Source organism: Vicugna pacos, chromosome 13, assembly GCF_048564905.1.
Source record: "Vicugna pacos chromosome 13, VicPac4, whole genome shotgun sequence".
NCBI classification, from domain to species: Eukaryota; Metazoa; Chordata; class Mammalia; order Artiodactyla; family Camelidae; genus Vicugna; species Vicugna pacos.
Genome location: NC_132999.1, coordinates 60,728,744 through 60,753,167, shown reverse-complemented (window position 1 = coordinate 60,753,167; position 24,424 = coordinate 60,728,744). Strand labels below are relative to the sequence as shown.

Below are 24,424 nucleotides of genomic sequence, written 5' to 3'. Positions count from 1 at the left end.
TTTTATATATAGTAGTTAGTATCTGCAAATCTCAAATTCCCAATTTATCTCTTTCCCCTACCCTGTAACCCTAAGTTTGTTTTCCATGTCTGTAAGTCCATTTCAGTTTTGTAAATAAGTTCATTTTTCTTTTTTTTTTTTTAGATTCCATATATGAGTGATATCACATGGTTTTTTTCTTTCTCTTTCTGGCTTACTTCACTTAGAATGACAGTCTCCAGGTCCATCCATGTTGTTGCAAATGGCATTGTTTTATTCTTTTTAATGGCTGAGTAGTATTTCGTTGTATAAACATACCACAACTTCTTTATCCAGTCATCTGTCTTCAGACATTTAGGTTGTTTCCATATCTTGCCTACCAAATTTTCATTTTTAATTTGTCTTTTGAACTGCAAATGTGTTTTCATAAATAGGTATATAGGACCCATTCACCTGTCCTCTACCAAAGGAACAAGATTGTACTAACAACATTTTCCCTCCAGTCTGTATATTTCTCAGGAAAGAAAGTGCCTTATCTGTTTCTTCTATTGAACCTAGCACGTTCTGGGCCTTCAGTGTCTTTGGCATGTACTCACCACATTCTTGGAAGAAACACTGGCCTCCCGGAGCCCAGTTGCTTGCTGTTTACAATGGCAACAGCAGTTGTAGGATTCCCCTGTGTTCAGTGCCAGTCACCCCTTTTGGTCAACCAAGACCTGCTCTTGTTCATTTTGGGCTGGTGCTGACATCTCTCTTTGCTTCTGAGGTCTCAAGAATCTGTCTGCCTCCTTTCCCTTTTGTCCCTATTATTTTGTGTTGTCTACTAGGAGTTTCCTTCCCTGAGCCTACCTATATCCTCTTAAACCTAAAGCAAGTACACAGGCCCTTCAAAGTATTGTTAACATTCTCACTTGGCAACAACAGGGAACACTCCTGGGTACAAGTTCCCTCCTCAGCTTTCCCATCCTCCTCCTATCTCTTGGCCCTGGCAAGAGAGGACTGTGGGCTGGCTATTCAGGTACAGGTGATGCATCACTCATGTATAGGATGGACCTTGTATGGGACCTTGCACCTGTCAGGCTTAGCTGAATTAGAGATAATTCTGCATTTCTTAAAATAACAATGAGGTACCTCTTTTCACCTATCAAATTTATTTTTTAGGTGAGAATACCTAGTGCTAATACAGTCATAGGGAAATAAACTAACCTGCAAAAGCCTATTTCATCTCCTCTCTAGCTAGTGTGCAGAATTAGTGCCGTGAAACTCTCTGAGAATGTAAGTTGGTAAAGCCTTGCTTGAATGCAAATTGGCAGTCCATACCCAAAGCCTTAAAAATGTTTATGTCTTCTCTATCACTCAGGGTCCAGTCAGGAAAACAGAAACAGTTATTTTAATAGAATTTAATATAAGGAACTGGTCAAATAGGTATTGGAAGACAGAAAAGGCAAACAAGGAACATCGGGATAACACACATGATCATTGAAGGAAGCAGCCATGGTCTGTCCCTAGGGGGTGGGGGAGCCAAGGGGAAAGTCTGGGGCTGTTGAATTCTAGTAACTAACATGAGGACTTGGACAGAACAGGGACCCAGGCCTGAGGAAGGACATTGGCCAGCTGGTGCTGGTGTCTCTGAGGGCGTGCAAGGTTGCTGGTCCTCTGAGAATGAACCAAAACAGGAAACCGGAGCCCGCTGCTACTGCTGGGATGGAGTCATCGCTGTCAGGTTTTCCAGTTCCCCTGCAGCACTCCCTGTTGGCCAACCTAACAGAGGACCCCTGGCAAAGGGAAACTTAGAGAGTCCCAGTCCCAGCATCACAAAACCCACACAGGGTGGGTCTGGGGCTGAGAGACAGCAGCTCAATAACCAGCACACCCTCTTACACGTAACCTTCATTCTAGTAATCTGTCCTGTGGGAATAATTATAAATGTATGTAAATGTTTATAACAACATTTGCTGTATTAGTGTTTGTAATGCAGTGTAGTATGTATTAAAAACAACCTAAATTCCTGCCAATTGTGGATCAGTTAAGTAAATGATAATTTATCCATACAGTGGATCCATATGAGCCTTGAAAAATAATGTGTTATTTACATTAAGTGGTTAAGTAATAAAAGCTAAATAAAATGCCATGTGATGAAACAGTATGTAAAGTATGAACACATTTTGGTACACATGTATATTACAGAAAAAAATATAGAACATATGCCAAAATATTAACAGTGAGGTAGTTATTTTTGAATGGTAGAATTGTGGGTAGTTTTTTTTCTTTTTAAAAAATTTATCTGAACATCTTAATTACTCTACAGTAAACATGTATTGTTAGTAATAAAAACAGAAAAAATACTGAGTTAAATGTATTTTGTATTCAGTGCCCTGTCCCTTTGGCTTCAGGATAAAGGATGGGGCTGGGCCTCTTCCCTGTGAGACCAGTGCTGGGGCTGGGGGGCCCCACCAGCAAGACTCCAGGAGCTGGTGGGTGGTGGGTATTGTTTCTTCTCTCCCCTTTGCCACCAAGCAGGGTGCCCTCTGGCCCTGGACCACTTCTGGATAGATGATCCCATGCTAATAATAGGCACTGCTTATTGAATATTTACTAATCCTTTCACTTAATCCACACAGCAGTCCTCAGATGGGTACTATAAATATCTTCATTTTACAAATGAGGAAACCAAAGCTTAGAAAGGTTAAGAAGCTTGCTGAAGGTCAACAGCTAGCGAGGGGCAGCAGCCTCAGCAGTTGGACAGGTGCTCCTAACTGCTGCGCTGGTCCTCCAGCAGTTACCGCAGGCCTGGCGCCGAGAGAGCCCTGCAGCGGGCACCGCGGACTCTCCCCAGCGTGTCTGCCAAATCCACGTTAAGTCCTGCTGACTCTCAGACGTGAATTAGAGATTGATCTCTGGAACAGGCTCCTCTTTTACACCGCAGAGAGGATATTCTAAGCTTAGAAAACACTTAAGATCGAATTTTTGTTCCAAAAATAAAATTGAGTTTCAAAGTAAGAGTCCTTTATTTGTACCACAGCAGTCAGTGTCTTAAGGACCAGCTCTAAAAATTTGGCTACTCAGAACCTGGAAGAACACTGATAACCAAGACTTCCTTCAAGAAATTTCTCTTCCCCAAGCTGATCTGAATCGGTAAAGCTGGCATTCGCCCAAATAGTCTGATCACTAATTCAACAAATATTTATGGAACTCCTACTGTGTGTCAGCCCTGGTTTTGCTGCTAGGGTCTGGTGGTAAGGATGTCAAAATCCCTGCCATCATCAGTCAGGCATCCTAGTTGGGAGACAGACACAGATAAATAAGATAATTCCAGATAGTGAGTGTGGGAGGAGGGCATGGTGCTGCTTTAAGAAGAGTAGTCAGGGAAAGTCTCTGAGGAGGTGACTTTGGAGTAATGTGGAAAATGAGACAGAAGAGTGAACCATAAGAAGATCTTGGCCAGTGTATGACAGGCAGTGAGGACAGCAAGTGTAAAGGCCCTGGGGCCCAGGCAGGATATCAAGCAAGAAAACTTGTGAGGTGGGAGCATGGTGAGCGAGGGGGAACGACCAACAGGGATCTAGTTCATTTCAAGCCTCGTAGAACTGAGATTTGGGAATTAGAACTTGGGCTGACACTTTTGTGTGTTTGGGGGAATTGTTTGGTGTGTGTGTGTATATATATATATATATATATATATATTTTTTTTTTTTTTTTTAGTATATATGTTTTTATTGAAGTATAGTCAGTTTACAATGTGTCAATTTCTGGTGTACAGCACAGTGCTTCAGTCATACATGAACATACATATATTCATTTTCATATTCTTTTCACCATAAGTTACTACAAGATATTGAATATAGTTCCCTGCACTACACAGCATGAACTTGTTTATCTATTCTATATAGATCAGTTAGTGTCTGCAAATCTCTAACTCTCAATTTATCCCCTCCCATCCCCCTCCTGTCCTGGTACCACAAGTTTGTTCTCTTGAGAGTCTGTTTCTGTTTTGCAAATAAGTTCGTTTGTCTTTTTTTTTTTTAAGATTCCACATATGAGTGATATCATATGGTGTTTTTCTTTCTCTTTCTGGCTTATTTCACTTAGAATGGCAACCTCCAAGTCCATCCATGTTGCTGCAGATGTCATTATTTTATTCTTTTTATGGCTGAATAGTATTCCATTGTATAAATATACCACAACTTCATTATCCAGTCATCTATCTTTGGACATTTAGATTGTTTCCATTGGGCTGACACGTTTTGAGGGAAAGTTACCAATTAATTTTGATGTTGGGAGAGACACATGTTAATGACTAGTAAGTTAACAGTCATCCCTTAGCCTCTGAGTGTTCAGGATACAGTACAGGTGTTATGGGCAATTTGGAGCACAGAAGAGGTTGTCAGCCCCCTGCATCTTTCTCCTGTAGACTCTGCTAAACCATCTCTCCACGCTTTAGTTCACACTTTTATACAATTAATAAAATGATTCGTAATTCAGCTTAAAGAAAGGTTGACTTAATGAATTTGCATAAGTGCTTTCAGATCTTTGTACCATAGGTGTAATCTTATTTCTCTTATCTTTAATTAACTATTTTCTTTTTCAGTCCCATTGGGGAATATAGAAAATACCAAGAGGAAAATAAAAATCATCGATAATCTCTGCACTCAGACAGAATCTCTAACATTAACATTTTGCTCCATAGCTTTCCAGTTGTGTAGCGTGCGTGAGAGTGTGTGTGTATGCTATGTGTTTGTTTAATATGGTTGGACTCAAACTGTATATTTTATTTGGTTGCCTGTGGTTTTCTCTTAACATACCACAAATTTTTTGTGTGTTCTCTGTTGGGCATTCAGATTATTTATGTTTTTCTTTAATATAAATAGTACTTTAATGAGTGTCCTTGGAGATTATCAGTCTTTGAATATGTGTTTTGTTGAGTAGAATTGGTGAGTCAGAGAGATGGGCATATTGATGGCTTGTGAAACATTTTGTCAGATTGTCTTGAAGAGGTTGCCTCACTGTTCATTCCCACCAGCATTTATAGTGGGCCTGTTTCCCCAGTCTTCCCCTACACTCCGTATTGTCATTTTCGTAGTATCTGTCAAGTTGATAAGTAGAAAATGGTATCTTATTTTAATATATCTTTTTGTCTTTTCCTTGAGTCTTACGGTCTATACCTAACAGTTTTCCTTCTTTGTAAAATTTGTCACGAGTTCAGGGATTTCTCTTGCTAAAGATACTTGTCTTTTGGATAGCTAAGTCTGATCTTTGCTCCATTATAGTGGATACATGGATATTGGTAATTGGTAAACAAGTGATGAGTACATAGAGATTTACTGTGTTTTTCTCTACTTTGGTACATGTTTTAAAATGCCAGTTATTAAAAATAGTTAAAATAATAGTCACATTTAATAGGTATGTGGCCCTTCATAAAATTTAACCATTTTTTTTCCTACTCAGGGATACTCATTTAAACTGCTGTGGGAAAAAATATTAAAATAAAATAAAATAATAAAGTGCTGTGGGATTTCTATAAATCAGGAACAGAATTGGGGGAGGTGTGATAATTCAGCTTCTGGTCATTGGTGTCGCTATCCCAGTGATGCCAAGAGATTTTTCCAGTCCGGTTCATTTTGTTATTATGTCATTGCCAGACGCTCATGGTGAAACTTTTGTCTTCAAAACCACCTCATAGTTCTGCTCCTGCCTTACATGTGAGATACAGATGAAACGTGATCACTTCTCTGATTTTACAGATTTGTATGATTCACTCAGTAACACTGCAGCAGCAGTAACTGCTTTTAGAAAGGTAAGAAAGTACAGCTTCTTCAGTTTCTTGTCTTTCTTCTTTAGATGTCGAGCACACCGGAGCCACCAGCGAGTTCTATGACAAGTTCACCATTCGCTATCACATTAGCACCATTTTTAAAAGCCTTTGGCAAAACATAGCTCACCATGGCACCTTTATGGAGGAGTTCAAGTGAGTATTTGAGCCCCTAATGTCACAGCTTGCTCTCCTGCAAATCTCAGGTGGAGTGGCTGCTTAAATGCTTTCACAGCTGGGTTCTTGTTGACTGTTGCTTGGTCTCGGCCTCCTTGAAGTTTTCCAGATGGTACTGCTGAATGTGAGCAGGGTTATCTAAATACCTGTTCTTGCAAGATATTGCTGAACTTCAGATTTATCAAGATACTTTGGCATGATATACACAAGAAAGAATCTATAAATATTCTGAGATGATGTGTTTTTTGGTGTTTCTTGATTACAGTATTAAATCAATTTTCAGAATGACTGACATAAGATTTTATAGTGCTCTAGAACATGATATCAAGCTTTAGAGTTAGAAATGTTAGGACTTAGAGTTAGAAATGTTAGGATTCAGAAGCAGCTAGGGTAAGGCTGTCATTTGAAGTGACGTTTTTTGTAGTGAGGCCCTAGACCTTGATTAAGGACTTTTCATTACCTACCTGAAATTTCACTGACTGCTTAAACCTGGACATTAATAATTCCATATAAGTTACTTAAGAAAGCAAGCTGCTTTAAAAAGAGAGGTAGATGAAAATGTTGAACTCTTGAATTACTCTTCAGAAGAAATTTTATCCCATTTCCTTGGATCTTCTGCAGCCCGTGTTCCCTCTTTGATCAAGTCTAGCTGTCCCTTGTTAACTGAGTTACTGGTCCACAATATAAGTATTACCCGTGGAGTAGCCATTTGCTAGATTAGAGATCTTTCCACCAAGTCAAATCTAAGTTGCTTCTTCATTTCCATGAACTGCTCCCACAGTCAGAATTACATTCCAACTAAAGCTTGGCAGAAGCTTAGGAGACCAGGCAGGCCCAGAGCTTGATCTGCATGGAGCTGATGAGGAGTACTTATCCTGCCCTGTTCACAGGAACATCCCTTTCCCAGGCATAGGCTTACTGCCCTCTGATTACCCAGCTGTAGATCCTGAACTGTAGCTCCTCCTTTCTACACTAATCTGACAGTTATAGATGGAATCTAGCAGGTGGGTGAGCCGTCTCAGTTCACCAGCAGGTGCCTCCATTCTAGTGGGACGTGCAGGACAGTTCCAGAGACTGGAAGCTTCTGTTTCTATAAAGTACATTAATATCCTACTTTATCAGCATTGCAGCTTCCAATTTTTCTTCAATATGTCTTTCTTTATGATAAAGAATAATAGTATCAGTATTTCTCTTGTCTCTTATATGTGAGTAGTTATTTCTGCTTTCCTTTTATCTTGGTGAATTTTGGCATGTTTTCTTTTCTCATCTGGAAGAATGCTTTCTTTACTTAAAATTATCAAGGGAATGAGCCAGGAACGTGCTAGTAAACCCACTCTTCGGAGAAAAATAAAAAATCAACAGTTGCTGGTTTTCCAGGGTGTAAATACTTCCGCGGTTGCCAGATTTAAGCTGCCAAGGGAATCTGCTCACAAAATCCTAGAATATTAGCAGTTGGCTCTCGTAAGCCATGTAGGGTGGCTCCAGCACATCACCGGAATCAGTGTATCACAATTAATATAAAAGAATAATAGAATGTGAGGAGAGCTGTGGCGATCACAGCACTTGAGTTGTGCCCAGGCAGGCGGTCCTGTGGGGCGAGATGGGTGGTGCTTTGGGTGGCCCATTTTCTCCAGGATCTGCTGCAGCGTTTGCTTGAGGGAAATATATGACTGTGTACTGTGTAATTGCCTTTTTAGTTCCGGAAAGCAGTTTGTCCGCTACATAAACATGCTGATAAATGACACGACGTTTTTGCTCGATGAAAGTCTGGAGTCTCTGAAGCGGATCCATGAAGTCCAAGAAGAGATGAAGAACAAGGAACAGTGGGACCAGCTGCCCAGGGTGAGGACGCGGTCCCGGTGCTGGGGCTGCTTCGCAGGGAAGCAGCCTTTGGCCGCGGGCAGAGCTCTGCTCTAGGGGCTGCATCTGTGGCTCTGAAGACTTAGGTCTGACTGACCTGTCAGTACTTGTTACCTCCCACCTGCCGGCTCCTGGGAAGTTAAGGGCCCAGGTTTGGGGTAGGAGAAACCTTAAACACTTGATCTAAAGCTAAGAAATGAATTAGGAATGTATCCTGAAAACTTTCTCTGCCTTTTTAAGTTTAAAGCACTTATTTTGGAGAAGAGCTTTTATTGTTTGCATATGTTGATTAAGGTTTAGGAAAGTAACTAGGAAATCAATCTCTAGAATTCTGTCTGCTAGATAAGAGTCTGACTTGTTCATATGGTTTTCTTTGACAAATATGTGAATAATTCAGGAGATTGCTAATGGAGTTTTTTTCCTTTCAGTTGATCTTAGTTTTTCTATTTAGTCATTAATAGAAAAAAGACCTGCTTTGCCAGGTTCCACGAGAAATTCATACTGTGCCGGTGACAGCATTCTGCACTCTCTCCTGACATTTACTGCAGCTAGTTAGATGGGTCCCTGGTCAGTTATGGGCCCTTGACAGCTACTGGTGACTTTGTATATTCGTTAGTTTTGCTCCTGGTTTTGTTAGACTCAGAATCAAAACTGCTTTCCAGGAAGTGGGAAGAATACTTTTTCTTTACCTGCAGTGGCATTCTTGAAATGAAAATATCACTGAGGTTCTAAAACTTTGGGGTCAAAAGTATCTAAAATGTAAAATATTGAAGCCCATTTAGGGGAAGTTTTCATTCCAAGTATCCTGCAGCTTTGATGAGAATTTTACACCTTACTCTAGCCAACATGCTTACACTACAAACGTAAATATTTGGAGGAGCTTTGCCTAGAATCCATGAATGTTGGATTTCTGTGTCCACACTACCACAGTCCTTCTTCCCCTCTAATTGTATTCTTGAGATAATGAAGCCGTCCTCTTTGTTTTCCTTCAGCACTGTCCTGGCACCGTGTAGATAAGAGTTCATCCCATCCACTACCTGCATTTTCACTTCTAAACACACTTTGAGCTGTTCTGCTGCTGTGCCTCCAAAACCTTCTTCCGGTAGTTCTCCCTTTCCACAGGGCACAGTCAGCCCCGGGCCCGGGGCTCCACGCCTCCCCAGGGCAGCTCTGAGACATCCTTCCAAGCTTACCCCATGTTGCAGTCTGTTGGTTCAGATCCGGGCCAGTCCCTGGGCCCTTGCAGAATGTTCTGCAACAGATGAGCCCTAGTTGAAATGATCCCCTAGCTTTGGGGCTCGGGGATCCTGGATCTCAGAGCTGACACTGCCACATATTAAAGATTCTTTTATCTCTGTTTTCTTGCCTGTAAATCAGAGAGAATTCCTGCCTTGCAGGAAAGCTGTAAGGAAAGACGGGAGATGGCCAAGAACACCTTACGGCCCAGAGAAGTTGTTCGGGATGTGTAGCTCCTATTGTGTTATTTGCCTTGAGACCCTCCCTCTGTCCAAAATGCTCTGCTTTCCACTCTTACGTATGAAAACCCTACCCATTCTTTGAGTAAGGTCTTGTCCAAATACTTCCTCGTGGTTGGCCTTGCCCCAACAGTGTAGCTGCAGAGTCTCACCTTCCTCTCCACTTGTGTGACGCCCACTTTACGCCACGCGCCGTGCCGTTGCTGGACCGGCTGCAGTGCCAGTGCTGGGATGCGGGTGTGTAGCACATCGTCGCCCCCAGAGTCCGTGCTCGTGGTAGCGCTTGTCTGTGAGGCGACTGAGCAGAGACTATTGATTTTTCTGTGTTAATGGATGGGAAGGGCGTCAATAATCCCTAACAAATGCTATTTCAGAAATCGGTTCTATTTGACTTTGGAGCCACTTCCTGCCGCCCGCCTGCTCCTCCCAGGTGCTCAGCCCTCAGGCTTCTCCTGCCTTTCCACCCTTGCTCCCTAGGTCACGTGCTTCTCAGTGAGCATACTGGAGTTTTGATATAAGAATAATTCTTGGGGAGGGGATAGCTCAGTGGTAGAGTGCCTGCCTAGCATGCACAGGGTCCTGGGTTCAATCCGCAGCAGCTCCATTAAAATTTTTAATAAGTAAATAAATAAACCTAATTACCTCCTCCCCTAAAAAAAAAAAAGAATAATTCTTAATTATGAAAGACAGTCCCATACACTGCAGGACCTTTGGCATCTCTGGTTTATTTTCATTTAATGCCCCGAGTCATCAGGCAACTAGAAACACTCCCACCCGTGGCTGGATGCTCCTACTTGAAAATCTCTGCTAGCTGATCTTATCTGTTCCAAGGCTTCAACTGTCGATATTCTGAAGACTCCAGAATGTGCCCCCCCCAGCTCAGCTCTCTCCTGACTCTATACTTACATAACCAGCTGTGGACCTGCCTCTGCCCGGTGGTCTGATGGGATCTCAGACTTACCTTGTCCAAAGCGGAACCCTTGATGTTGTCCTCCAGATCTCCTCTGAGTCCCCCGCCTTGGAAAGTGACGACTGTCTTCTGCTGATTGCTCTGGCTCAACACTGTGTGGAGTCTTCCTTGATTCCACCCCCACCCCCCAGCACACACCCCAGGCTCTATGTTCAAGTACATTCGTTATCTGACCCCTTCCCCCCTACCTCCACTACTGTCTCTAACTGGGATTACTGTAGTAGCCCCTCATCTGGTGTCTCAGCCTCCACCCTTGCTCTTGTCCTTTCCAAAGGGATGGTGTTAAGATCTCAGTCAGCTCCTTATCACCATTCTGCTCAGAGCCCTTCCGGACTTCCCGAATTCTTCAGAGTCACGTGCCGAGTCAGAGTGGCCTAGAGGGCGCTGCAGCGTCGGCCTGGCCCAGCACCTTCCCCTTGTCACTCCACCCCAGTCACACCCACCTCCTGCTCTTCCCCTGACCAGCGGGGCCTTTGCACTTGCTCATCCCTCTCCCTGGAGCACTCTTCCCCCTGATTTTTGCTGACTCACTTCCTTCAGATATCCACTTAAATGTCACCTCCCCAGAGAAGCCTTCCCTGAGTACCCTTTCCAGAAGAGCACCCCCAACCCCAACACACTCTTTCCCTCCCCTTCCCTGCTTTATATGTGTTTTTTACCATTATCAGGCTTATTTTATATCTGTTTGGGTGGGTGTTTGTATATTGCTTGTCTCCCTAACTGGAGTCTAAGCTCCAGGAGGTAGGGAGTCTTCCTGACCATGTTCTGTGCTCTGTCTCCAGGGCCTAAAGGAGGCCTGGCCTGTGGAAGGAGCTGAATCACCTTTATTGTGACCCCCATACACGCATGGAGGTGGTTCTCACCTTTCTGTTCCTCTGTCTTCCCTGATTCAGCCTTTCATTCCTGACCAGAGGGTGGTGGGCGGTCACCCAGTGCTGGTGCTGGGTCTCCGCTGGGCACTTTCTCAGCGGGCCCTTACCCAGGGGCGCTCATGTGGCAACACCGGCTCTTCTAGCTGTTTCCCTTCCCCCAACACGAAGTAAACTGGCCTCGGAGCAGATGTAAGAATTTAAGCCCTTACTGGTGCTTCTGTATTTTATCCGTCTCAGAGCCTTCAGCGCTCCACCTTATTTCACCCGTGAGTCAAATACACGTTATTACCTTGTTTCCCAGCCTGTGGAGGAACTGGAGGAGGAGGACGGTACCAGAGGCAAGCATGCCTGCCGTTGTAAAAGTTGGCAGCCTAGCTGGTGTGGGAAGGCAAAATCCAAGAGCTTAGCAATCCACAGGCACTCGGTGTTGTGGCAAAACCTGTAGACCTCAGTGTAAGAGCATAGCACTGACATGTTTTTCAAATAACTATGAGTGAAAGTTGTTCTTAAGGACAATGAATATTCTTGATTAGCACCAGCATGTATCAGGCACGACATAAGATTCACTTCTTTGATCCTGCGTAGAAGTTGATGGCGACTTCTTTTATCTTTGAAGACGCTGAGTCTCATGTAAGTTAAATCCTGTGCCAAGGTCACTGTATTCAGAGTTCTAAAGATAACTGATGCCAAGAGGAATAAACTTCATAATAAATCTGGAGAACTTGCTGTCGGGGGTGTACTGTCATTCCCTAAGAGTGTTGGCTTTATCACGCACTTTCCCAGTTGTGGGCTGACTCTGTTGTTCCTTGACACTTGGCGTTTGGTGAGCGGCTGACTAGTGTCTGGCCTGTATTCACTGTTTCCCAGGATCAGCAGCAGGCCCGCCAGTCTCAGCTCGCTCAGGACGAGCGTGTTTCGCGCTCATATCTCGCCCTGGCGACGGAAACTGTGGACATGTTCCATATCCTCACGAAGCAGGTCCAGAAGCCGTTCCTCAGACCGGTGAGTAGAGACTTGTCTGTCAGATTCCATCTTCAGATTCTGTCGCTTAGAACTACATGTTGAAATTCTGGGTGTTTCAGCATTACAGCCACTGATGGGTGAAACTGTTACTGATTTTGTTCCCACTTATGCTGACTGATACACACAACACTGTTCATACACTGAAGTCTGCAAGCTGTCACGTCCAAGCTAACTTAATTCACTTTCTGCTGAGACAGCACATTGGATTATTAATGTTGAAGCTGTGACATATTTTTATCATTATTGACTCCTTTATTTTATTTATAGAAAAAGTATAAGGTAACATCAATTAAAAATTAGAGTGTATTAAGTAGAAATAATTGATAGTGTGTTAAGATCTTTGATTCTGTTTGGTGTAGCTTTGTTACCCTCAGGAAGTCAAAAGGTTAATGAGGGCTATAATTAGGATTTAGGATAGATCAAAGGTAGGCCAAATATTTGGCCTTGACATGATTGATAAGACCTGGATCCTGTTTCTAAAATCAAAACTTACCAGTGTAAATGCAGACCTCTGATTTGCTTCAACTCCCCCCCCAACTTCCCCTCCTTACCCTCCACCACACACACACACACACACACACACACACACACACTCTCTCTCTCTCTCTCTCTCTCTCTCTCTGCCCGTCTTCTGCCCTCCTCCCTCCAGTCTTTGCCCCTTCCTTTTCCTTTGCTGCACTGTTTTCACCTCTTTGCTGGTTAACACGAAACTCTCCTTCACACACAAAAAATTGCCAGTTCTATCCTATTCTTTTTGTTGTTGTAATTTTTAAAAATTCTATCCTATTCTTACCACTCCTTTACTTCACAATTTCTCAACAATTAAATACAGGAGTACTTTACTCTGTGCAAAAGCAGGTTCTTGAAAAGCTGAATTTTAAGTTGAATCTGTACAAATCCAATCATTAAATTGAGTGAAAACCTTGTTACTTAAAGAGAACCTTTCACAATGCCTTTTTTATGGCCAGCGTTCACTCTAATACTCTCTAAGCCAGATTTTCCTTATTTCAGGTTTGCTTAAAGCAGTGTACGCCCACCTATAGTAGGTAGTGTGCCGTCTTCTGGGGTTATAGCATGTTGTTTCATTATTGTTTTCTACTTGTTTCGTTTAAGCTTGTTTTGTCTCACTGGCTAAGTTTAAAACTATTCAAGACGTAAATTTTACCTTCTGCCTGTTTTGTATTTCTCTACTCTTTGCATCTGATAAATAAGAATGGTGCATACCGCCTGGACTGTCAGGGACTCTTGAAAGTAATAGGAAAATAATGCATAAAATGATGGCTGAAAGAGCATACTCAGAAGATGTGGCTTGTGTTATGATGATGGAATTATGAATAGTTTTCCCTCTTTCACCTGTTTCAACCAATTTGGAGTAATCCTTGTTTCTATAATTAAAAGCATGAACTTAAAGAAAAGGTTGCCTTTTTGGTATTTATAAATATGCCATCAGCCTGCAACATTCTGTTAATTACTGGGCTAGAAATGGAGAGAAAAGAAAGTTTTGAATGAAATGTCCTTCAGCTTACGATAAAGCACATATAAGGGATTCTTGAAAGATTAGTCCTGCCAATCCCTACTCCTCCCCTGAAGTGGGAGTTTTTGGTCCTTCTTGCTTGTCTCAACAGCAGTCCTATTATCCTGTGATTTCCTAGGAACTTGGACCCCGACTGGCTGCGATGCTGAACTTTAATCTTCAGCAACTCTGTGGTCCTAAGTGCCGTGACCTGAAAGTTGAAAACCCTGAGAAATACGGCTTTGAACCAAAGAAGCTGTTGGACCAACTGACAGACATTTACTTGCAGCTGGACTGTGCCCGGTTCGCTAAAGCCATTGCTGACGACCAGGTCAGTGCCCAGGGGAGCAGGCCGTTTCAAAGGGGGTCTGGGGTTCGGGCTCCTGAACTGGGCGCCTTGAGCTTGCTTCTCCTGGCACACCCTGTACGATTACATATCCATCTGTTCCTGGACTTTCCCCACTTGAAATCAAGGAAGGTGACACTTTTCAAAAATGTGGTTTGAGAAATTGGCGGTATATAAATAGACATAGTGACCAGTGGTGAGGGGAACTTGTCTGGTATAAATGGAGATGAATTGGTTATTTTCCTTTGGGTGTAAAGAGATTTACATTTGGCTCTCATTTTGGTCTCCAGTTGAGTTCTTAACTCATCTTGCTAAGGGCCTTACTCGACAAGTGTGTTACATTCCCAGAAAGGCCCTGGTTTTTCTCAGGGAATCTAAACCTTCTTCCCCAAGATTTAATAACGACTTCCTTGCTGCCATGATTTCTGTGGCTCCAGGGTCCCAACCTTGTGTGCTATCTTTACAGTCTTCCTTGTCTCCCCTGTGATCATAATCATACCCATTCTGTGGTTTTCATTTCCAAGGCTACCAGTTTAGTCCAGGCTCCCCCTGCCCGGCCTTGGTGTTTGATTTTCCAGTATCTCATAAAGGGCTTCCCCTCCCATGTTCTTCCGTCCTGCATCATCTTCAGCATCAGAATAGCTCATGTTTATTAACCGCACATCAAGTTTAACCACTTTTCCTGGTTTCACTTGTAGTCCTCACAAAATCCTGTGACATAGGTTCAGTTAGATTCCTCACTTTACAGTGAGGCACACAGAGGTTAAACAGCCTGCCCAGGGTTAGCGTGGGGTGAGGTGGGATTCAGACCCCCGAGCCCGTATTTCCAACCTCTCTGCTCTCCACTTAAAATGCCCCAGGAGTTCCGTATTTGTTTTAGTCCCTCCATCTTTGTTCACACTAGTTATCCAGATATTACTCACATTTCAGGTTAACCATCAGTAGGCATTCCGGAACGTTCTTCACCCATATCTCACCCAAAGGTCAAAATGGGGGAATTGTATGTACTTTTTTTTTTTTCAATAACAGCTTTAATTGAGACATAATTCACAAACATAGGTACTTTTGAATGTAAGCAAGAGAGGCAATCTTGACAAAGTGCCTGCAGTGGAGAAAAACCACATATGTATAAAGCAGTTTTTCCATTAAAAAGTAGTGACAAAAGAGTGGGTTAGGTGTTTGCAGTTATTTTGGGAAGATGCCGAAATGTTTCTCTAGCCTGTGACTACGGAGCACTGCGCACCGCGAGAACTGGAAGAGAAGTGGTGGTCTGATGAAGGAAAGGGAGTGGAAACACTCCCCACGCGAGGTCAGGTTATCTGCCTGGGGTAGCAGGCCGACTGGAGCTGGGCTTCCCTAGCGCAGCCAGAGGTTGGGGTGTGAAAAGTCCCCGGGGACTCTTCCATTTCTACTCTAAGAGACTTGGAAGGGTCGCTTAGCCTGCTCCCTCTTCTGGTAGGTCTTAATGTGGCCGCCACATTGCAAGCAGTTAACGTAGCACAAAGTTTGCAGTGTGAGTGAACACGGCACACCTAGTGATACAGTGAAAACCGAGTGGGTGACCAAGAAGTGCTTCCAAGTGCTTCCAGCTGCCTTTCCTTGGTGACCAACAAAATGTCTACACTGCCTGGTGATACTTGTGGGTTGTGGTGGTGGCCTGTGGTGGCACATGGCTTGAGTCATAGACCAGACTGGTTTCTGCCCAGTGCTACATGGGTCTTCTCAAATGTCTAAATAGCCGTTCTTCTAGAACCCTGAAACAGACACACGAGTGCCAGCAACACAACGGAGAAGAAAGCTCTTTTTAAGTGGATTTTTTTGCTTCCTTTTACAGTGTGGGGTTTGTCTTGATTGTTGGACGTCTTCCATTTACATTGGCTATAAGTTGATGAGGGGCCTGCCTACTTGATTGTTTTGGAAGAGGGTTTTGTGGGGCTGGGGACAGAAGGATGGAAGGCTCGAGAGCTCTAGAGGAAAGGTGGTGGGATTTTCTTTTCCCCTTTGGAATCAGTGCTCTTGGTTTGCTTTGGTTTGGTCTGGTACATCCTGTTTTCCTGGGAGGACAAGGAAGAAAGCAGCAGCTATGCAGGGAAAGGAGCTGAGACACTTCTCTCCCCGCATACTGAGAGCGAGTGGAAGGCAAGTGTCCAGAGAGGTGACAGAAGGCACCAGCACAAAGAGCCCTGAGCTTTACACTCACAAACCTGAGGAGAGAGCCTCCCATCAGAGAAGGAGTGGAACAGAAAAGAACCGTTGTCCCTGGAGCTGAGAGCCCAGGATAGAGGGGTCTTAGGCTGACTCAGTTGACGGCCACGTCTGACTGTACTTTACGGATAGACTCCAGTTCTGTGGATGGACAGCAGATCTGATGTTGGTAGAACACTGTCCCTTAACATCGTGTCCCAGTAAAAAATAAATAGTCCATCTGAAATCTCACTTCTCCCATGCAGTCTCCCCCTTTTTTTAAAAATTGAGGGTGAATTCACATAACATAAAATGAACCATGTTGAAGTATATAATTCAGTGGTTTAGTTTATTCACAGTGTTGTACAACCATCACCTAGTTCTAAAACATTTTATCACCCCCAAAAGGAAATCCCATACCCATTAGGTAGTCCTTGTCTGACCCCAGCCCCTGGCAACCACCAACTACTTTCTGTCTTTATTTAACCTATTCTTACATTTACCTATTTGCCTATTCTGGATATTTCATATAAATGGAATCACGCAGTGTATAACCTTTTGTGTCTGGCTTCTTTCACATTGCATAGTGTTCTCCAGGTTCGTCCATGTTACAGCGTGTACCAGTCCTTAATTCCTTTTAATGGCTGAATGCTTCATTATATGGATATATGATGATTTGTTTATTTATTCATCTATTGATGGACATTTGGATTATATCCACATTTGCACCTTTTGGCTATTGTAAATTGTACCCTATGAACATTCATGTCAAAGTATTTGTTTGAATACCTGTTTTCAGTTCTTTTGGGTATATACTTAGGAGTAGGATTTCTGAGTCATACAGTAATTCTGTGTTTAACATTCCCACCAGCCCTATACGAGGGTTCTCATTTCTCCACAACCTGGCCAACACTCGCTATTTTCTGGTTGGTTGGTTTCACTGTGGTTTTGGTTTGCATTTCCCTGATGGGAAACGTTGTTGAGCATCTTTTCCTGTGCTTGTCAGCCTTTGTCTGTCTTTTTTGGAGAACTGTCCAAGTCCTTCATCCATTTTTTAAATTGGATACTTTTTATTTTGTTCTTTATGTATTCTGTGTGAGTTCTTTATATCTCCTTGATCCTAGACCTTTATCAGATACACATTTTGAAGATATTTTTATGTTTAATTTTGTAACCATTCTGTAAGATCCTTGAGGTCAAGAACAAAATCTTTGCTTCCTCTCTGATCCCACTCACAGGAAACTTGAAGAGGCAGCTCAGTAACATGTATTTGGTCGATTCAGTGATGCTCTTTGAAACTGAATGCCATGTCCCCTTATCATGACTACCCTTTAATTTCTGATAATACTCACCTCACTGCTTTGTGTTAGAAGTTGACTTAATAGCAAGAACAAGTGAGTTGGTTAAAATTCAATCATCTTTTTGGAAAATAGAGTGGGTGGTATTTTTAGATAAGAGCAAATGGGCTAAGAACAGCTGCTCGTTACAAAGACAGGTTTAAGGTAAATCATCTCAGGAGTGTGTAGAGCAGCACTCACCCCGAGCTTCTGTCATTCCCTGTGCATTTTTGCCCTTACAACATCTTACTATAATCTTTTGGCCGTTTATTCCCTGTGCCTCTTCCCGAAAGGACAGGACTGCAGCGTCCCTGGCTCATAATAAGTAGGCACCAGGTAAAATAATTTGTTGAATTAATGTAGTAATTTAGTTTCAGAAAACTATTGAGGCTCTCTGAGCTTTTCAGGCTTGTAAAAGATAGCTTTTCGGACATTCTAGGCCCAAGTGTCCTGCTGACATTTTGTCTTTTCCTCTCTTTTCCCCTCCCTGAGTTGCATGGATTTAATAAGGGGCGTGGGTGTGTGTGGAGAGAGAAAGAGAGCATGTGCACTTATTTAGAGACTGAAGTTAAAAAAGGAAAGAAGAAAGACAGGACTTCAGTGCAGCATTCTAAGAGAACACAAGTATTGAGATGGATTCATCCCATGTGAATCCTCATTTAGAAATAACAAGTCACAGGTTATGGTCCTTTCTTTCGGAGCCTCAGGTTTAAGCATTCCCCTCCTCTGTTTACATCACTGTCACTAAATTGACAACTGGCCAGTGTTTTTACCTTAAATGCAAAATGTGATATACTTTGATATTTTGGAATGGCAATGATCTATATGAATTAGGAATCTGGGGGGTAAATGTTACTTCCCCCATCTTACACCCAAGGAAACTGGGGCTCAGGAGAACTAGAGATTTGCCTAAGACCGTGCAGCCAGAATTGAAGTCCAGGTTCATCTGGGTCTGTGGTGGGCACTTGCCCTTCAGACCATCCTTCCTACTCTCTCATAGGTATGTGTCTTGTCTTCTGACGTTTAATAGTGTTGAGCTAAGAGATCTTAAAGAAAGATCAACAGTGAGCAGTAGAAAGCACCTACTGATGATGAACTGTATTGGGATGATTTCACCATGTTTACCTTTAGGGAAAAGAACTGAGATTTCCACCTCCTCTCACATGCTGCTGAGGCACAGTGCCTCGGCAAGGACTGAAATAGACTAGATTTCCTCCTCTTTTTTAATATATAAATTTTAAGAGAAATGCATGTTTACTGTAAAAAGAATTCAGAAATTTAAAAATTCCCCTCATTTGCCTCAGTCCTGAAGCCCTTTCCAGAGGTAATGACCTTGTACGGTTTGGTGTGTGTTATTCTAGTCTTTACGTATTTATAGCCATGTCAGAGTATTTCTGTATATACATACACACATCATAATTTTAGGGCTTTTTTTTTCTTTTTTTTAGAAAAACAGATCATACTCTGGGTATTTTCTGCAGCTTACTTTTTTCCACTGAAAATATATTTATGTCTCACATTGTCTTCCCTCATTTGCAGAGATCCTACAGCAAAGAGCTGTTTGAAGAAGTAATTTCAAAGATGCGGAAGGCAGGGATCAAATCCACAATAGCGATAGAGAAGTTTAAACTCCTGGCCGAGAAGGTGGAGGAGATAGTGGCCAAGAATGCACGTGCAGAAATCGACTACAGTGACGCCCCAGATGAGTTCAGAGGCGAGTAGGCCCACTTTTTCATGCTGAATTTTTTGATTTGAGTTAACTTGAAACAGGTAACATTAGAAGAAGATGGGCATTCTGTGCTGTAGTTGCTTTTTGAGACCTTGGTCTGAATTGAAATTACATTCACCTACTTTTAGTTCATATTGCAAATTGCAAGGGGAAAAAAAAAGTCCTAGCCTGATTTCAAACCAGATAACAACCCTGAAGATTCTAAGGTCAGCCTTGCCTTTGCAAGTGGGGATTCACATCTTCAAAGAATTCTGAGAAGCCCTAGGAGGAAGGATTGATTCTAGCCTGCCATGTGCGCCACAGAGCCCAGCAGGGCCCACCACTGTGTCTGTCCCGCGGTCTTTTTCCTCTGTTCTTTCCTCCCAGCAGTAGCTGAGAGAAGGGGACTGTCCCCTCTACAAAAGGCGATGTGTATGTCTTTATCTAACGCTGATTTCCTTCTAAGCTCAGGGGCCTGGTAGGGGCCATTTGGTTGCTGCTCCTGTGGTTATATTTTTCACCAATAGGAGGGGCTTTGTTTTGTTTTCTTTTTCAGTTGTAGGCCCTATTGTTAGATTAGTTTGCCTGCTTTGTCTCTGTAGACCCTCTGATGGACACCCTGATGACTGACCCCGTGCGGCTGCCCTCTGGCACCATCATGGACCGCTCCATCATCCTGCGGCACTTGCTGAACTCCCCCACGGACCCCTTCAACCGACAGACGCTGACCGAGAGCATGCTGGAACCAGGTAGAGGAGGGCATTGTGGGTCCTATGCCTGTACCAAGCAGGGGAGCCAAAATCGTGTATCAGGGAGTAGTCAAAAGGGGGAAATGTATCAAATCTGGACACTACATAGTTTATGATACTTAGTGGAAAAGACACAAAACATTCTTTGCTCTGTTTCACTGTAGAATTCCAGTCCTTACTTTTCATGTCCTGTTTCTTCTTCAGTCTTCAGTTCAATGAGGGAATGAATGGCCCTTTCTTTCCATTTATGCAGAACTACCAGCACCACCTCTTAGGAAGAGCCCTCCCATCTGGGACATTAATCCTTTCCTTTTCTTTTCTCAGTGCCAGAACTGAAAGAACAGATTCACGCCTGGATGAGAGAGAAACAGAACAGTGATCATTAAACCGTCCCCCTTGCCCACCCTCTGCTGGAAGCAGCCAAGGCCGGAGAGCAAGCAGAAGAAGCAGCATCAGAGGTGCAGATGCTGTTCAAGTGTTGGAGGCCCAGAAGTGGCAAAATACACCCAGAGCCCACCCAGAGTGACCAAACGGTGGAGATGTGAAAGGACATGAGTAGGAAGAGGAGCCCAATTGCTGTATATATATTTAAGTGACAAACATGGTCAAAAGCTTGAGGGACACATTTTATGATTGCTTGTGTCACAGAGCATGTCCTTCATATGTGACAATGCGGGGCTTTTACAGCGAAGTCTTTTAGTGATTGATGACAAATGGGTCTGGGCAGCATCTCCTTCATCTTTTTTTTCCCCGTAAATCCAATATCCGTTGATTTTGATTGTGATTAGAGAACCTTGGACATTTTGCTGCTAAAGAATCTCCCCTCGCCCCCCTGCCCCTTCCTGATCCTACTTGCACTGCTGTGGATTTTTTTTAAGAGAAGCAAAACAAAAATAAATTCCTTTCCCTGGCCCTCCAAACATATATTCTGTGAGATAACTGTGCCTGCAACAAAGTGTTAATCCTGGGATCGTATTTTTATATCATATTCACATATTTGTTTTTTTAATTGGTGTTAGATGACATGATTAATAAAAAAGGCAAGATATTTTCAGAATTTGAATTTCAGTTTTTATTTTTTTTTCTTTTGAAATGTCCCTTTAAAATTTTTTAATTCTAAACAAAATGAAGAGAATCCTGTTGCTCTGGTCCTTGTAATAAGCCCACTGTTAGGAATCTTAAGAAACAGCTGCAGCAAAGGAAGCGTTTAAATACATCAGGATTTCATGACTTATGGTTTCCAGGGGGAAATGGTGTTTTTAATGCTATGTGATAGTTTGAAACCTTTACAGTTATCCTACGAGGGTAAATAAATTCCTCAACTCTTAAGTCTGTGAGTTCGAGGCAGGGGTCATTTGTATGATGTGTCCTTTGGGGCTGGCCTTACCAAAGCAAAAAAGGGGTGCAAGAAATGTGGAGTACGTCTGCTTGTAAAACACACACACACAGACAAACACACCCACCCACGCACACGCACATAAACACAAGACTTTTTGTATTACTGCTCCCTCCTTACCGTACTTGAATTCTTGAATTTCCTTTGGGGTAAAAAAGGATTTGAAACCATAAAGTGTTTTGAAGAAATTAAGTCTACAGAAACATTTCTTTTTTCTTTTCCTTTTTTCCCCCTCCACAGACAGTGTCCTCTGTTCAATTCCTAACGCAAACTACAATAAATGATGATACACATTCAGAAGGAATCTTCTTTGAGTCTCTTCTTTTTGTGGAAAACAAAGGGGTGGGTAAAGACCAAGAGCCAGACGGTTTGCATGTGGCGCATTACCTTTGCTGGAGTCAATTAGGAGTTGCTATTTTTAAAATAAACTTTTTGCATTCATGTCAGTCTTGATGCTCCATTTGGTTCCCGTGTCACTATTTGCTTGTTCCAGGGGGCTGAGCTCTGTCACGTTCGGTCTCTTTGGTTCTCAGGTTACTACCCTGTCACAAATATCTGTTCTCGCATTTAAAATTCTTACTCAAGTTCAACCCATCTCCTTAGCGTTCTCTTAGGCACTGCTGTTTACTAAACCTTACCTACCAGCTCATGGAATAATAGCAGTGTTTTTACAGCATTTACTGTGTGCCGAGCTATGCAAAGGCCTTTACAGTTACAGTTTCATTTTCTAAGAAGACGACACTATTATCTTTGGGTTTTCTTCATCAGGTCGGAATGTGGGATGTGGAGAGGTTAGGTAACTTGCTCATGGTCACCTGGCCAGCTCATGAAATGAAAGAGCTGATGTCCAAACTCCGGAGCCCATGCCCTGAACCACGACTTCTCTTGAGCACATTTGGACTAAATCAACGTTTTTTTCCCCCAAAAGTAGAATCTATTCATGTTAACAAAAATTTTAGGCAATGTAGATAAAATCAAAATCACCCATAATCCCACCATGCAGGTAATTGTTTATTTTCTTTTTACCAATTTTATATACATTTGTTTTGATGTTTATTGGCTTCTGTGCCTAATTTTGTTTATCCATCTCATCAGTGTACGTTGTTTGTCTCCTCTCTATCCAGATTGCAAACTCTTCAGAGGCTCAGGTTCTGTCATATTACTTGCATGCCCGGTTCATTCCTCATGAATGTAATAGGATGCTGCTTTGTCTCCAGATGTACTCATCGTTTTGAATATTCAGAATTTGGAGGTTTCAAGGACCTTCTGCCGGGTAGGGCGTGTCTCCTGCCTGTACTGTCTCCAGGGGGAAGATGTTTGGGGTTTCTGTTTTTATAGTTGAAGTGTTGCTATTTTATAGAAACTTGTGATCGCCTTCCTTCTGCAATTATGGATATTAAAATAAATCCCAAAATATTTTAAAAGTAGGTCTTGGCTACAAGGAAGATGGTCAAATAGGAAGGAGGATCTGAGATTGAGATGAGCAAAAGAGAAATGATCCTTAAAAGAAAGATGATTAAAATAACTTGTTACACGTTTTGTGACTCACTATTGTGTGGGTTTTTTAAAGGAGTTGATAGAATATCGAAAAATAGCTGAGCACATTATTTTGTTCACATTTTGTAACCTTTGGGTTTGGTACATAAAATAGTGAATTTCACAGTGTTTTGTTGGGGTGCCAAGAGGACATAAATAGGCCCTATCTGACCAGGTAAGTGTTTTGTTTGTTTGGGGGAGGTTTTGTTTTGGTTTTGGTTTGTTTTTTGATGGGGGTACTGGGATTGAACCTAGGACTTTGCGTATGCTAAGCATACACCCTACCACTGAGCTACACCCTCCCCTGTGACCAGGTAAGTTTTTGATTGAAGAACACATCCATTGTATGAGCTTGACATGTTGGATCAGCTGGCGTTGGGCAGAAGGAAGCCATCCTTGGTTGATAAGTAATGTGCATTTCATGAGTATGTTATGTGTACAAGCCACTCTTTCATATATTAATTTGTTTAATTCTCAACAACTCTGTGAAGGGGATGTGGAACGGGCATACAGTCCAGGCCATCTGGGCTTCAGAGTCTGATCCTTTCACCACTCCTGCTGTGTGGCAGCGTAATGGCCCCTCAGTATCCGCAGGGGGTTGGTTGCAGGACCCCCGCAGATACCAAAATCTGCAGTTGCTCATATTCCTTAAATAAAATGATGTAGTGTTTGCATAGAACCTTCCCATATACTTTAAATCATCCCTAATACAATGTAAATGCTATGTAAATAGTTGTAAATACAATGGAAATAGTTGATGGCATGTGACAAAGTCAAATTTTGCTTTTTGGAACTTGCTGGATTTTTGATTATTTAATATTTTTGAACCATGGTTGGTAGAATATGTGGATACAGAACCCACGTATGCAGAGAGCCAACTGTCTTCCAGAATGGCCAAGGAGATAAGGAGAAGCAGCACAGCATTCCAGAAGGGGCTTTGGCCTTGGGGTCAGCGCTAGACTCAGCCCTCGTTTTATTGTATTTTATTTTTTTATTTTATTTTTCAGTTTTCAGTTTTATTAGGTAGAACTATTACAATTTGACTGCACATGTACAATATATTGCATGTAAATACATATATACAATATACTGAACATATTTTTTAAATTTACATATATGTACTTTTCAGTGTTTCTAAGAACAGTTTAGAGCTTTAGCTTTTAAACTTACATAGTTGTCAAAGGAATAAAGCCAGCCACAAAATAAGAAGCAATAGAACACAGTAATCTAATCATAAAGGACAGTCAAATATGCTTATTTATATTCAAGAAATAAATCATCTAAGTTATAAATAATTAGGTCATTTGTATCCCCGTTTTTTTAGATTCCACATGTCATATGGCGTTTTTCTTTCTCTTTCCGGCCCACTTCCCTTAGAATGATGATCTCCAGGTCCATCCATGTTGCTGCAAATGGCATTATTTTGTTTGTTTTTATGGCTGAGTAAGTATTCCATAGTGTATATATACATATACCACATCTTCTTTGTC

General features: G+C 42.3%; 1 protein-coding gene across 2 annotated transcripts in view; it reads left to right on the top strand.

Annotated features, from left to right (window-relative positions):
- Positions 1 to 21,698, top strand: part of UBE4B (ubiquitination factor E4B) — a 109,395-nt gene extending 87,697 nt beyond the window's left edge. For both annotated transcript variants that reach the window (XM_072975422.1, XM_072975421.1), the window contains 7 exons: positions 5,818 to 5,944; positions 7,663 to 7,807; positions 12,010 to 12,144; positions 13,818 to 14,009; positions 19,085 to 19,259; positions 19,856 to 20,002; positions 20,327 to 21,698. In XM_072975422.1, the coding sequence (XP_072831523.1) occupies positions 5,818 to 5,944; positions 7,663 to 7,807; positions 12,010 to 12,144; positions 13,818 to 14,009; positions 19,085 to 19,259; positions 19,856 to 20,002; positions 20,327 to 20,388 (983 nt within the window). In that variant the 3' untranslated portion in view covers positions 20,389 to 21,698. The remainder of the gene's footprint in view (positions 1 to 5,817; positions 5,945 to 7,662; positions 7,808 to 12,009; positions 12,145 to 13,817; positions 14,010 to 19,084; positions 19,260 to 19,855; positions 20,003 to 20,326) is intronic.
- Positions 21,699 to 24,424: the final 2,726 nt, after the last annotated feature.